Source organism: Suricata suricatta, chromosome 17 (assembly GCF_006229205.1).
Source record: "Suricata suricatta isolate VVHF042 chromosome 17, meerkat_22Aug2017_6uvM2_HiC, whole genome shotgun sequence".
NCBI lineage: Eukaryota > Metazoa > Chordata > Mammalia > Carnivora > Herpestidae > Suricata > Suricata suricatta.
This window is the reverse complement of record NC_043716.1, coordinates 16452825-16466145: the sequence shown is the minus strand read 5'-3', so window position 1 is coordinate 16466145 and position 13321 is coordinate 16452825. Positions and strand designations below refer to the sequence as shown.

The window sequence follows — 13321 nt, the reverse complement described above, 5'->3', positions numbered from 1 at the left end:
AGTTTGCTTAGACTCCCGGCCCCATGTGCCTTGCCTTGACCCCGAAGCCTCAGAAAGAAGTGCGGGAGGAGGACACAATTTAGTCACGATTTAACAACCAGCCAGGGACCAGAAGCCTGACGCAGAGGGGCTGAAAAGGCAAAGCTGAATGGAAGGCAGCCCCCACTCCAAGGCATCCCAGGCCTGGGAGAAAGCCCCTTAGTGCCACACAATTGTTCCTTGTTTCTGCAGAGTCTCTGGACCATGCATGGGTAAGACATCTGGAATGTAGTGGCCTGAGGGCTTCCCCACACAACCCGCTGCTGGACTCATCTGATGCTAGTGCTCCAGAGAGAGATGTCCCAGCAGAGCCCTGAACTTCCAGGGGCAAATAAGGCCAATGAAGCCTCATTCTGAGCAGCATGCCAGGAGGTCTGCCCATGGGCAGTGGGGAACATAACTGGACACCTCCCTGTATCACTCGCTGAAAGAACCAAATAAGGACAAGGGGGAGGAGGACATGGTGGAGAAAGGAGTTCGGGGCTTGCTGGCCATGCTAGAGAGGCTCCAACAAGCTCCCCCTGCCCCGGATGCATGAAGGAACAAGGGAACAGGACACGAATCTGACAGCTATCACAGGCACTTCAGATGAAAGGTTTTGCTACAGTAGTTAGAAAGTCCAAGTGTAAGTGTCTGGGCAAGCTCATATGTGTGATGATGGAGCAGAGAACGGACTCGGGAACTGGCAGGTCGGGGCTGCCTCTCTCTTCTGTGCCTCCATTCTGTCCTCAGTTCCTGCTTAGCCCTAATCCAGAAGCAAGATGGGTGTGAAGAAACAAAATAAGGTGTAGAGAGATCACAAAAAAGTAGAGTCTGTTGGTTCAACAGGAAAACAAACAGGTAGGAAGAAACCTGGTATTCCAAAGTTGTTGGCATCAGCCAAGAATTTGTCTGGAGGCAGTCATGGGGAAAGTGGCATAGTTTAAAGATGCATCAAACTACAGACTGGTTTAGAAGCCCAGGGAAAAGCCTCAGGACAAGCTCTGTGGCTGCCATGTGGCCCTGAGTAAACCCGTGGACAAATCTAGGCCTTATTTCCCTATTTTCACCTGGAGGCAAAAAGCGCCATTCTGGGGACCAGAGTAAAGCTCCCTGCCCACCCCACCCCAGCAGGGCTGACTCATTAACAGGCCTGTGGCACTCCTGTGGGCACATGGCCCATCAAACTCCCAGGCACTGAGTACCTCCCAGCACTTTAGAGACAGATTAATGATGATGACAATGCTATTCTAAGTGATTTGCATGTATTGATGTATTTACTCCTCAAAGCAATCTTCTGAGGAAAGTATTGTTATCATTCTTCTCTTACAGATGAGGAAAGTGAGGCACAGAGAAATTAAATCATTTGCCAAAGGTCACGCAGCTAGTAAGTAGGTCAGGATTCGAACCCAGGAGTCCAGCTCCAGAGTCCATGTTGTACCCAAATTTCACCAACGTATTAACAATGTATACATAATCATCTGCAACTTCTGATTTATGGGTCCTTCTGCCTATGCCTCCCACCTCCTCTTTCTCCTTCCCAAATCAGCCGAAAAACAGTTCCTACAGCCAAAACCAGCCTTCCACCCAACTTCATATTTGCCAAGCATCTGTTTCTATAGCAACAATAAGGTCTGCAGTTTTGGGATTTTGAAGAGAATGAGTAGGGAGGGAGAACAGGGGACACTTGATAGCATGGGTTCCCCTTTTAGAGGCACAGAAGGAAAACCTGCAAACCAGTGTGCTAATGAAGTCACAGGGGCTGGATGGGGAACCCGGGGCCCTGACAGAAGCCAGAAAACTCTGCCTTCCCCTACCCCCAGAGACCAGGTCCTCTGGTCTGGACAGAGAAGGTGAAGGCATGTTAGAAGTTCTGGAAACTGATGGTAGAAATGCTTTAGAAGAGTCTGGAAGAAAAAGATACTCAGATTGAACTTTGCAGTGTGTGTGTGTGTGTCCCCAGCCAGTTCCAAACTGGGTGTTCTGTCACAGGGCCTGGTTCTGCTCCACAGATCAAGGCCACAGAGCGATGGGTGGTGGCAGGGAGCAATAAAGATGGGCTGGAAGAGGAATGACAGACAGGCATCTGTGTGCCCGTGTGGAGTGATTTGCCTCCCACCAGCAAGGGTGAGAGTATTTTGGGTGGGGCAGTCAGGCTGGTGCCCTTCACCTTCACCACACCTAGGCCTCATTCCAGCCTGCCACCCCCAATCTCATCTAAATATGAAATACCTGTCATTGTCCCGAAATCCTGAGGCCATAATCAGGATTACTGCAGGCTGCTTTGCCAGGTATAGCCAAGTGCTAAGGGGAACAGGAATACTGCTGGTCACTTGATTCTAGGAAGACAACCCATGGCAGGGCCACAGGCTTCTCAGGAGGGAGGCCCAGTTTCCCCTTTAGCCTCTGTTGAACTTGACACATGACCAAGTGATTAGGGACTTGACCTCACCCTGTGCTTGTGACCTTTAGGTCATCTAGGCCACCTGCAGGGGAGGGTCCGAGGCCGTGCCAGGCCCAGCCCAGGTTGCATCCCCAGTGCCCACCGTGCCAGGAGCACCAGCTAACACGGCCTGGATAGCTCCAAGGAGGGGAAGTCAGGAGATGCCAGCCACTCAGGAAGGAAACCTTCCTCTGTCTGCAGCCGGCTTCTACACTCAGGTCCACAACCAGACCAGTTCGCAGATGAGGAGGCGAGGCCCGGAGAGGCAGAGGAGAGGCTCCCACTGGGAAGAACCAGCAGGGAGACAGGCTCAGATTCTTCTCCTCACCCTGTCCCTGGTAGGCTCCACTGGCATCTCCAGACACCTTCCCCATGATGCGATGTGGCTGGGCATGAAACGGTGTCACAGAGAGTCATGACCGAATCATGCTGCCTGACAGGGCTGTCACTGCTTGACCTCTAGCCCATGCCACCCTGGGCTGAGATCTAGCTTTTTGCAAATGTCTTCTGTTCTAGAGAAAGCACAGGCTCCCACCAAGCTCTCGGGGTGACACAGAGCAGGTGCCCTTCAAGGCTTCCTGATGGTCCACCTTGAGTGTCAAGGCTCCAAGGCCATTTGCATCTGGCCTTCCTAAAGCCCAGAGCCATGCACCCTCACCCCCAGCCCTCTTCTGCCCAGAGCCTGGGGCAGCTTCAGTCTTGCTGCCAGGAAAAAGAGCTGGGGAAGTGCCTTGTAAGAAGCCACCCCTCCCTGTGGGTACCCTGCAGGCCATAGGGCCTGGTAGTGAGAGAAGCTGGGGAGGGAGAGAGGAAGTGAGTCAGCTCCTTGCAGAAATAGGAGTGGAAGGGAGGGGCCAGTAGAACTGAGATCAGAGGGCAAAGGGCACAGAGGCTGGAAGGGTCACTAAGAGAGGGAACTGGGTCCTGGAGGCATTATGGGGCCCATAGAGAAGGGGACAGATAAGGGTGACAAACTCAGCAGTGCCACCTCCTGCCAAGGCTGGTAGGCCCCCAAAGGCCAGAGAACCTGGGTTTGGCAGCCACAGCCCCACCTGAGGATGGAATCCAGGCGGTTCGCCTTCCTGACTCACCGGCTGGAGGAAGTGAGGCTTGTGGGATATGGGCAACCGAGGTCTCTTCTCACTGAGGGGGCGTTTCTGGTCTCCAAGGCCTCCCACTGCTTCTCCTGAGCTCCAGAAGCCTAGAAGCCCAGGTTCTGCCTGATCCACCGGAGAGACAGGCGTTTGCATTTCCCATGGAAGGTGGGAATGAGGCCCAGGCCCCAACAGGGGACAGCTGGGGTGCCCTAGCATGCACCCTGGCCCTTTCTGGCAGCCCCTGGCCATGCAGAGCTGTCCCCAGGCTCCAGCTGGAATCTGTTGCTCTGACTGGGAAAAATCCTTGCTGTGAAAATTCCCAGCCTGCTGACATTTCAGCATGCAGGCAGTGCAGGGCAAGCCACAGAAGGGAAGAGGGAGCCTTGAGCCCTGCTGGGCCACATCCTACCCCCTCAGAAACCTGTAGCCAGTAAGAAAAGCACATTTCTCCAAGGTCCCCTGGGCTGGACACTGTGTGACTCCATATGTCCCCAGGTCTGCTTCTCACTGAAGCCTGGTGCCTTCGCAAAGACACCAGTGCAGGGCCAGGAGGCAGGCAGTCCCATGACCCCCTCCCAGAGTGGTCCCTGGCCGCCTAGAGCCCATCTCTCCTCCATTCCTGTGGGAGACGCTGAGACACCCACAAGAAGCAGAGTCCGGAGTAAAGGGGGGACATGGTGATGTACTGTAGACACATCGCCAAGGCTAGTTGGGGGAAGGGTTCTAGAAACCAAAACTGAGGTAAATGAGGAAAGCCATGGGAAACTAATTCCTGGCCAGATAACCATCTTCTCTCCTTCAACGGATATCCAACAAATATCACTGAATAGCCCATCAATCACAATCTTGGTGGGTGTTATGAAGGAGAAGGAGATGCGGTGGTGCCCGGGTACGGCTGTGACATGAGAAGGTCAGGGAAGGCTTCCCTGAGGGAGCGACGTTCAAACTGGGGCCGACGTGTATGAGGGTGTGAGGGTGGGCAAGGAAAGGCGTTACAGACAGAAGGAACAGCAGGGACTCAATGGAAGAAGCCAAGTTGCACACCCACTCCCTGGGAGGCCTTCTGCCAGGCCGTGCTCTCCTCACCATTTCCCCACACGGCATGCCAGGAAACAACAGTGTGCAGTCCCCATGTGGCACGGAAGGACTCGTTCTTGGTCAGAGGTGATGCTCTGGGGATCCTGCCAGCCCAGGTATTACAGAGGTCAGTACTAGTGTCAGTAAGGGCCAAACAGGCGAGGGGCACCATCCTTGCCCCTGGATTCTAATGGGTGGGGGGGATGTGTAAGGGGCAAAGTGTGTCCCTGCAGAGCCAAATATGCCGGGACAGTTGTAGCCATGCTCTCCAGTACCTCTCCCAGCTCCGGCAGCACCTGCTGCCACTTGAGCTCTCTTCCTCTGGTGAGTCCTTTGCAGAGACTAGGGACAGTCACCCCCTCCTGCAACTCACCATCCACAGAACAAGAACAAAAATGGCCAGTCACTCTTCACTTCCCCTCCCCTTCTGGAGAAGACACCCACAGGGGCAGCAGGAATCAGAAGGACGCAGGCCTGGGGTGGGCAGCGGAGTTATAAGGCTATCCGAGTGCTGCGCTCCCTGCCCGGTAAGGCACACCAGTAAAATGCAAGGAGCTGATGCCCTAAGTTCAACTCCTCGCAGGTCACTTAATAGCCTTGCGGCCTTAGCCTTGACTTCTCTGTAATCTGGTATCCTCATGTATGAAATAAAGATTATTCTAATACTGGGGCACCTGGGTGGCTCAGTCGGTTGGGTGTCTGACTTCGTCTTAGGTCATGATCTTGTGGTCCATAAGCTCGAGCCCTGCATCAGGCTCTGTGCTGACAGCTCAGAGCCTGGAGCCTGCTTCAAATTCTGTGTCCCCCTCTCTCTCTGCCCCTCCCATACTCGTGCTGGGTTTCTCTCTGTCTCTCAGAAATAAATAAATGTTAAAAAAAAAAGAATTAAAGAAGATTATTCTAATACCTATTTCAAAGAGGAACATTAGGAACATTAAATGAGTTAGTATACATAAAACAGCTAGCACAGGGCCTGACGCCAGCCACGATCCTTATCCCCACTATTCCCTCCCATGCCTTCTCTCAAGGTATTCTGGTCAGCTGAGCCTTTGCCAGATCGAGACACCACTCGGGTAGTATATATGGGCCATGCACCATCCTGAGTACCACACAGGACATTGGACAAACACCGTCCACTCTTCCTGAGGCCTGAGTCTGTGCGCAGCTGCCGGGCTGTGAGTACCAGGGACACATGTCACATCCTGATTCTGAGGAACCTATGGCGGGAGATGAAGGCAGCCAGAGTGGTGACCCAGGTCTGAGGAAATAGTTTCCCAACCAAAACAGAGCCAACAACTGGGGAAAAAAAAAAAAAGCTTTGCTGACACTGTCCCCTGTATTTAACAGAACAGAAGCTGTTGCCAGACACCACTCAGGGACTCTGGGCTTGGCTACCCGCCCCCCCTAAAGTGCACAGCGGGAGGTGGGGAGCCTGGAAGACTCCAGTCCTTGGCAGTGCCTGTCTGGCATGGTGGGCGCCCCCAGCGCTGCTGGACCCCTGGGGCGCATCCGTCCCCACTGCTCCCGCTGCCCCGGGAACCAACAATTGAGGCGCCAGGCAGCCCAGGCGGCAGGGAGTCCCCTCCCCAGCTGCCCGCCCCCCCCCATGCTGCTCTCCACCTCGGGCCACAGTGAAGAGAACCCAGCGGCTGAGTGTGGCCTGAGTGTGGCGGGGTGGTGGGGGCGCTGCTGGCAGGCGGGCCGCGTGCTTGTGGTTTCTGGGAAACGCTGTAGAGATCTGCAGCATTTTTAAAATACTTGTGTTCCCACCCGCCACACACCCCCTTTCACCCCACTCCTCATCCACCCCTAGTCTGGGTGTTTGCATATCTGGTATTTCCCAGAACCATTTCAATGTAAATAAGAGATTAGAAGGGAGCTGCGGACAGGGTGGCCAGGGTACCAGGGTTGGCCACGGGGGCTCTGGCCAGGGCCAGAAGGGGCTGGTGCAGACCAGGTCAAACCCCTGTTCTCCCCTGCCCCCCAAGGCTCCAAGCAATGCCTGCAAAAACAACAGATGACCATGACATGTACCCACACCCAGTTCAATGTGGCCTGGGCACTGTGCCCACCACCCACGGGCTGGGTGGCCAGGGCACTCTGGGGCTGCAGTTCATCTAGCAGCTCATGGGGAAGAAGGCAGAACGTGCCTCTGGAGGACAGAGAAGGGAGACCTAGCGGAAGAGAAATGACCTAGTCCACCACTCTATGCTGCCAGTCCCATGCACCCCACTAATCCAGGATAGATAACCCCCCAAATGCCCCCAAAGAGGTTTCACCCACGAGTTCGCATGCCCTGGACACCTTCCCACTGGCCACCGCATTACTGAAAGAACTCAGTCAGGGTTCTATCCTGAGGCCTCAAGCCAGAGCTCTCACATGGTGAGACTCCAATGTCAGAAGTACCTGAAGCTTTGGCACCAAACAAAATAAGAATTTTCTGTTTAAAACAAACAAACAAAAACCAAAAAACCTCTCTGGGGATCATTCGGAGTAACATTAGGGAGAAAGGTGTTCTAGAACACTGAGCCTGGGCATCACCGAACAGCTCCACCACCAGAAGCCCTGTGGGAAAGCCCATTGGTCAGAAGCTGGCCGGGCAGACCTGGAACAGTACAATTTTCAGTCTCTCCTTGGAATCCTGCAATTCCCACTCCTGCGGGTTCCCCTGCCCTGCCACCAGGGTCTTGGAGACAAGGCTGGTGAGGCTCATATACCTTTTGCCCAGGGGTCTAGGGCTTTCTGGCAAACAGGCCCCTGCCCTTCCCCTCAGATGTGGGCAACCCCAACCGGCCAGTCTCCTGCCAGGCCACAGATGTCCCATCTGCAGGCCTGAGCACCCAGCATCTCAGCATCCCAGCTCTTCTTGCCCCTGGCTGTCTTAGAGGACAGGGGTACAGGGACAGAGTCTAGACAATAGCATCGTGAGTTCCCGTTAGAAAGAAAACCTTACCAGGAGCACAGATGGGAAAGCACCAGGATGGGTTAATTAAGGAAGCTGCAAAATTACCTTCTCTGGATGGCTTTGGAGCTTGGGCAGAGGGAAAGGTACTAATCTTCCTAAGTGTTTACTATCTGCCGAAGTCCACAAAAGGGTGTTTACACAACTCTACATAAGCAGGTGGTTTACACAGACATGACAACCTCTTAAGGAATCTCACAGCCCTGTAGTCTTTGAGTACAAACCCCACGGTCCAAAGGGAGAAGAAACTGGATCTCCAGTAAATGCCTGAGAGCCCCATAGAGCCCAGGAAGGTAGACCTGACGGGGAAGGGGTGGGTGCTTCTTTTCTGCCTTCTACATCCACACCTCTCCCCTCCCACCACATCTTCGAAGCTCAGGGAAGCAGTGCTTTCTGGGTAGGGGTCCCTTGCAGGCTAGCTCCTTGGTGGCAGGGGTGGTGGGGGGCGGAGGGTAGGCAGGGTGGGAAACCACATTAGCCAAGGTTCAACCAGGTGGGCTTTTCTGCTATTTTCTTAGCAGAAACACCCTACATTCATACTCTCTGTGATGGGCCCATGAGGATACAAACAAGGGGCTGGCTCTCCTCTCTCTCAGGTCCTCGTCCTTCTCAGTGGGCCCTTGACTTTCCCACTCAGGTTCATGGAACAGGAGAATGGAATGTTGATCCAACTGGGGTTTTAAGATTCTCATTTATACCAACACCAGACTCAGGGAATGCTTCACCTTTAGACAATTTAAGAGTAACTGATCCGAAACCAGATGCCCCAAACACTTCCCCTCAGGAGCCAAGGAAAGAACTTAGCATCTTCCTCCAAAGCTGGCATCCCACTTGACCCCTTTTCTCCTCCATCTCCCACACCGGCCAGTCACCAAGACAACACAGTCCCTCAGTTGCTCATGTCTGATATCTCTCTCCATCGCCCCTGCTTCTCCCCAAGCACTGGCCTCTCCATTCATTCTACTAAGATGACAATGATCGGGCCTTCGCTCTTTTCCCCACGGCTGCCCTTGCTACAGCCGGATGCATTCTCTGTGAGCAGCCAGGGAGACTTTCTAAAATCTGTTGCTATCACTCCCTGAGTGAGATGCTTCTTGCCCTTTGGTTGAAGTTCATATTCCTTAGGCTGGCTCACAGGGCCTTCGTGACCTGTCCCCTGCCTGCTTCTTCTGTCGCTTCTCTCAATACTCATTCCCTCTTGCACTGTCCCCTCAGCCTTATCCCTGAAATGCATCATTCTCTCTCCAGCCTCAGGGTCCTGGCATGTGTCTCTTACAGCCTTCCGCTTCCTCCTGCCTCTCCTCATCCATCTTCCGCCCAGATGTCAGCTTTCCCTGTGATCACTCCCAAGACTGTACTTAAAGTCCCTCTTCTGTGCGGGGCTCCCTAGGGCCCCGTATTGGCCCCCGTTGGGGAGCTTCTCAAATAACATTGTCACTTGCTACTTGACCATCTCTCCCACCAGACTGAGTTCCTTAGGACTGGGATTATGTGCTGCTTACTGTTGGATACCAGGATCTGGCCTACAGTTGGTGCTCAACAAATGTTTATTTAGTAGAGAGGTGAGTGGAAGAATCGATGGCGGAAAAGACTTGCTTCTCCCAGGCCTTCTGCATGATTTCCATTGGGCCCCGTGTCTATCCCACTACAGTGGTTCACCCCTACTCCCAGTGAAACCTTGCTTGCAGCTACAGGGACACATGGAGGTGTGAGCCAAGCACTCTGGACACACATTATGTGAGAAGGAAACCCGAGGGGCTTTCTCTCCTTGGGGCCTTCTGAACAGGCCATGGAGAGGAGCCATGAGGCCTGGTCTCCATCTGTGTAGCAGAAAGAGAACAGATGGCCAGCCAGCTCCCTGGGAGCTCTCTGGGGACAGGCAGTGTGTGGACACAGTTGATGGATGACCTGACGGGCAGGGTGGCCGCCAGGAGCTGTTCTCATGGGGCTAGAGTTGTTAGGGTGCCCCACCCGGGAGCCCGGAGGAAGTGGGAAGACTCTTCTTGGCCTGGAACTGGACTTAGAACTGCTGCCAAGGAAAGGAGCCGGAGTGGGAGTGAGAGGAAGAGGAGGAGATGGAGGCTGAGAGCTGCAGCCTCAACGGACCCACTGCAGGCCTGTCTCCGGAAGCCAGGATGCTGGGCTCACTCTGCTTCTCTCTACTGGGGCAGGGGGTAGGGGAGCTTCCTGGGCCCTAAGCTTCTTGCTGTTCTCTCAGATGGCTCTTGGAGATTCGTAAAAAGGGAGCGTGCTCTGTGGGAGTCCTCTGGGCACCGCTGGGCTTGCCCCACAGGGGGCCAGAGCAAACCAGGGTTTCAAGGATACCAGCTGTAGTGTGGAATCTACCGAGGTCTCCACCTCCCCTGGGATGGGGGAGCAGCCGCTAGTGGGGAAGGGAGGGTAGCTGAGAAATAGGAGATGCCAAGAGGATCCCTACGCTATAAAGATAAAACTAAACAACATCTGGGATGCCAGGCCCAGGGCCCCACAGAGGCCTGTGCTCTGGTTCAGCAGGGAGCTGGCAACAGTCCCCCAGGGGATTCATTCTTTAAGAAGAAAATTCCATCTGTTAAAAGCAATGTTAGCCTAGGAGAAAGTAGACAAGGCATGGCAACATAGTATGGGCTTTGGTTCTAATATAAGACCACTCCCTCTATACTTCGGTTCCCTGAGCTCAGCCTAGCCTGGTGGCTAACACAGTAGGTGCTCAGTGTGCGTTTCTATATAAACGAGCCCAGGTCCTTCCTCAGATCCCACAACAGGCTCCCTCCCATTCACTACCCCTTCCTAACTAGCAAACTGCCTGACCTCCACCCAGCCGGGGGTATAGGAAGGTCCAGAACCCAATTCCAGTGCTTCCTGCCAGACTCTGACCCTGCTGCTCCCAGCCCCTCCTCCCCTGCCAGGCCATCTGAGCAGCCACTTCCCCTCCCTGGGAGAAAGCTAGGACCAGGACTCTGCCTGCTTCCTTAGCATTTCCTCCCACTTCTAACTTGGACACATCTGGCTGGTCACTTAGTGAGGAAAGAGGTCCCTGCCAGCCTGGGCACTGGTCAGGCTCCAGGCACCAGAGCTGGACAGTCCGAAAAGCCCACAGCTGGGAGGCAGACATGGCCAGAGGCCAGCTTGTCCTCACGTGCTGTCTCCAAGTGGAACATTCCAAACTGATACGGAGCCACCTTACACCTGGGGTCAAAAGACCCCTGGGGCTAGAGATCACTGTCTGCCTGGAGACTCATTCATACATAAAATCTAAATCTCTTCTGCTCCTCAGTCACCCTTTCTACTGCTGTTTTGAGTGGGGTCTCGCAGACAGTCAGGTCATATTACTTCTGTAGGCTTGAAACCTGTTACATCTCCAGGGTGTTTTCTTCTTCCAGGAGAGGTAGTAAAGACCCTTGGAGCCCTGGTGATCTTTATAAATCAGGTCCAGTCACTGCCCCCTGCCCCCCTTTAAACCCTACAACGGTCCCATTCCACTAGGATAAAATCTAAACTCCTATCACAACTTACAAGGTCCTCCATGATCTGGCCCCTGCTTATCTCTGCAACCTTACCTCCTGTTTGACTCTTCATTCGAAGGCAAGAGGAGGCCTGAAGTCATCTCACCCAAGAGCTAGCAAAACAGCTGCACATCGCAGAAGTTCCACAACAGCCTTGATTTGAAATAGTCCATCTTTTTCTTTCAATTCTAATATCTAAATAACACAGTATCCAGATACCAGGCTGGACAAGTAGTCCAGACTGTGTCTCATCTGAAGTGGCACGTGTTAGCCCCCCATTAACCTGTTTAGGGCTCAGGAAACATGGTGCCCAAACCCCCTAACCCTTGCATCAAGAAACGTGTAGCACCGTGCACCACCCCCTGCTAAGGTCGCTCTCCCTGCGGGCCAGGTAAGTTGTCCCTGAGGGTGAGAAGTGGCATGACTTCACTGCTCCTGGGTCCCCCAGTCGTCGGCCTAAACTCAATTCCAAATCCCTGCTCCCCCTGCAGCTGCCCAGGGGGACACTCACATCGGCCGCCTCCCTGCGTGGTCCCTCGCCACTCCGCAGCCAGCTCCGGCTCAGCTCGCTGAGCTCTGGAATGGGTTGCACCTTGAGCCGCACACAGTCCCCGGACTGCCGGATCATTTCCACGATCTCATCCCTGGACTTGCTCTCCACGTTGTGCCCATTAATCTCCACCAGACGGTCACCTGGCACCAACCCCAGTGCCAGGTCCTTAGTGCCTGCTCCGGGCTCGGCAAAGTGAACCACCTTCCGGTAGACCTGGCCCTCAGGGCCCCGATCCAGCATGGTTGTCCGGCGCAGGGAGAAGCCAAAGTCTCCAGTGGGCCTTCGCTGCAGCTCCAGCTCACGGCGAGCAGGCGGGGACAGGTGCACCACAGGGGGCAAGCGCAGGTCAGCTGGGAACCTTTTAGTCACCAGCTCAGGGACTCGGGACCGGGGCCCTGGCCGAGGGATGCCCGAGCCGGGATGCTGCACCAGCTGTCCCTCTAGAGTCCTCGCCTCCACCTGCGGGGACGGGGCTGCAGAGTGCTCTGAAGGGGTGGAGGTTTCCGAGGCACTCTCATCCCGGCTCCGCTGGGAGAAGGAGAAGCGTTTGACAATCATCTGTGAGTTCTGCTTGGCCAGGGAGCCAAACTTGGCCGCCCGCTGCAGCACAGAGCCGCGGAAGCTGCCTTCCTCACCCTTGAGGTCATCGCTGGAGCTGGCGGTGCTTAGGTGGCCCGAGTCCAGGATGACACTGCCCCTGTTGCTGTCGGAGTCGATGTCGGTCAGGTGCAGGTCGGAGCCACTGGCCACCTTGATGGGGATGGGGTTGGAGATTTCCAGGCGCGTCTTGGACTCACGCTTGGAGGAACGGTTCAGGTTGAAGAAGCCACGACGCAGGCTCATCTCCTCCAGACTCCGCAACTCCGCTGCTGACATCCGCTCTTTCTTCTCCTTCTTCTCCTTCTTCTCCTTCCGCCCGCCATCTTTGTCCTTGTCCTTCTTCATGAGGTTAAACATGGTAGGGTACTGCTTTTGGGGGTGGCACCCCCAGGGGATTACAGGTGCTTAGCACAGAGCCCTTGTGCCCTACCTTGCTGCTGCAAATGGAAACAGAGAGAGAGAAAGAGGTTATTCGAGCAGAGCCCACTCCTGTGTCTCCAGTCCAGACAAGGCCAACTAATGAGCACAGCTCGCCGTGGCTGAGAGCTAGATCCCTATGCATCAGGTGCACCGTTTTATACAATACCGTTTCTGTTATGTCAATTATCATAACACTGTTCTGGGAAGGTCTATGATTACCCCCATTGCACAAATAAGGAGACTTGAGGTTTAGATAAGGTTGTAAAAGCCAAAACTCCAAAGTCGGTCATTGCCTTTAATCCCTGATAGGTGTGCACAGAGGTGGAGTCTGAGAGATCTGACCTCCTGGCAAGAAGGCACCACCAAGCCAAGCTGGTACCCAATGGAAGATTCAAACGCAAAGGCCATCCCCTCCCCAGAGCCAATATCCCAGTAAAGCAACAGACATCACATGCTGTTTGGCCCTTTCCTAAGCCTGTGATTCCCACAGAAGCAGCCTTAGCCATCGCCTGACAGAAGACCTCAAAGAACCAACACCTATCTGATGACTGCCACTCATTTGATCCTCACAGCATCTCTGCAAGGCAGGGATCATTATCTCTACATTACAAAATGAGAAAACAGGGCTCAGAAAATTAATTATATTGT

At 54.2% G+C, this 13321-nt stretch overlaps 1 protein-coding gene across 11 annotated transcripts in view; it reads right to left on the bottom strand.

Annotated features, from left to right (window-relative positions):
- The window catches only part of MYO18A (myosin XVIIIA), an 83370-nt gene extending 70682 nt beyond the window's left edge, over positions 1 to 12688 (bottom strand). For 6 of the 11 annotated variants that reach the window (XM_029929279.1, XM_029929270.1, XM_029929274.1 and 3 more), the window contains exon 1: positions 11612 to 12688. In XM_029929279.1, the coding sequence (XP_029785139.1) occupies positions 11612 to 12610 (999 nt within the window). In that variant the 5' untranslated portion in view covers positions 12611 to 12688. The remainder of the gene's footprint in view (positions 1 to 11611) is intronic. The other 5 variants (XM_029929280.1, XM_029929282.1, XM_029929281.1 and 2 more) reach the window with 1 other exon arrangement.
- Positions 12689 to 13321: the final 633 nt, after the last annotated feature.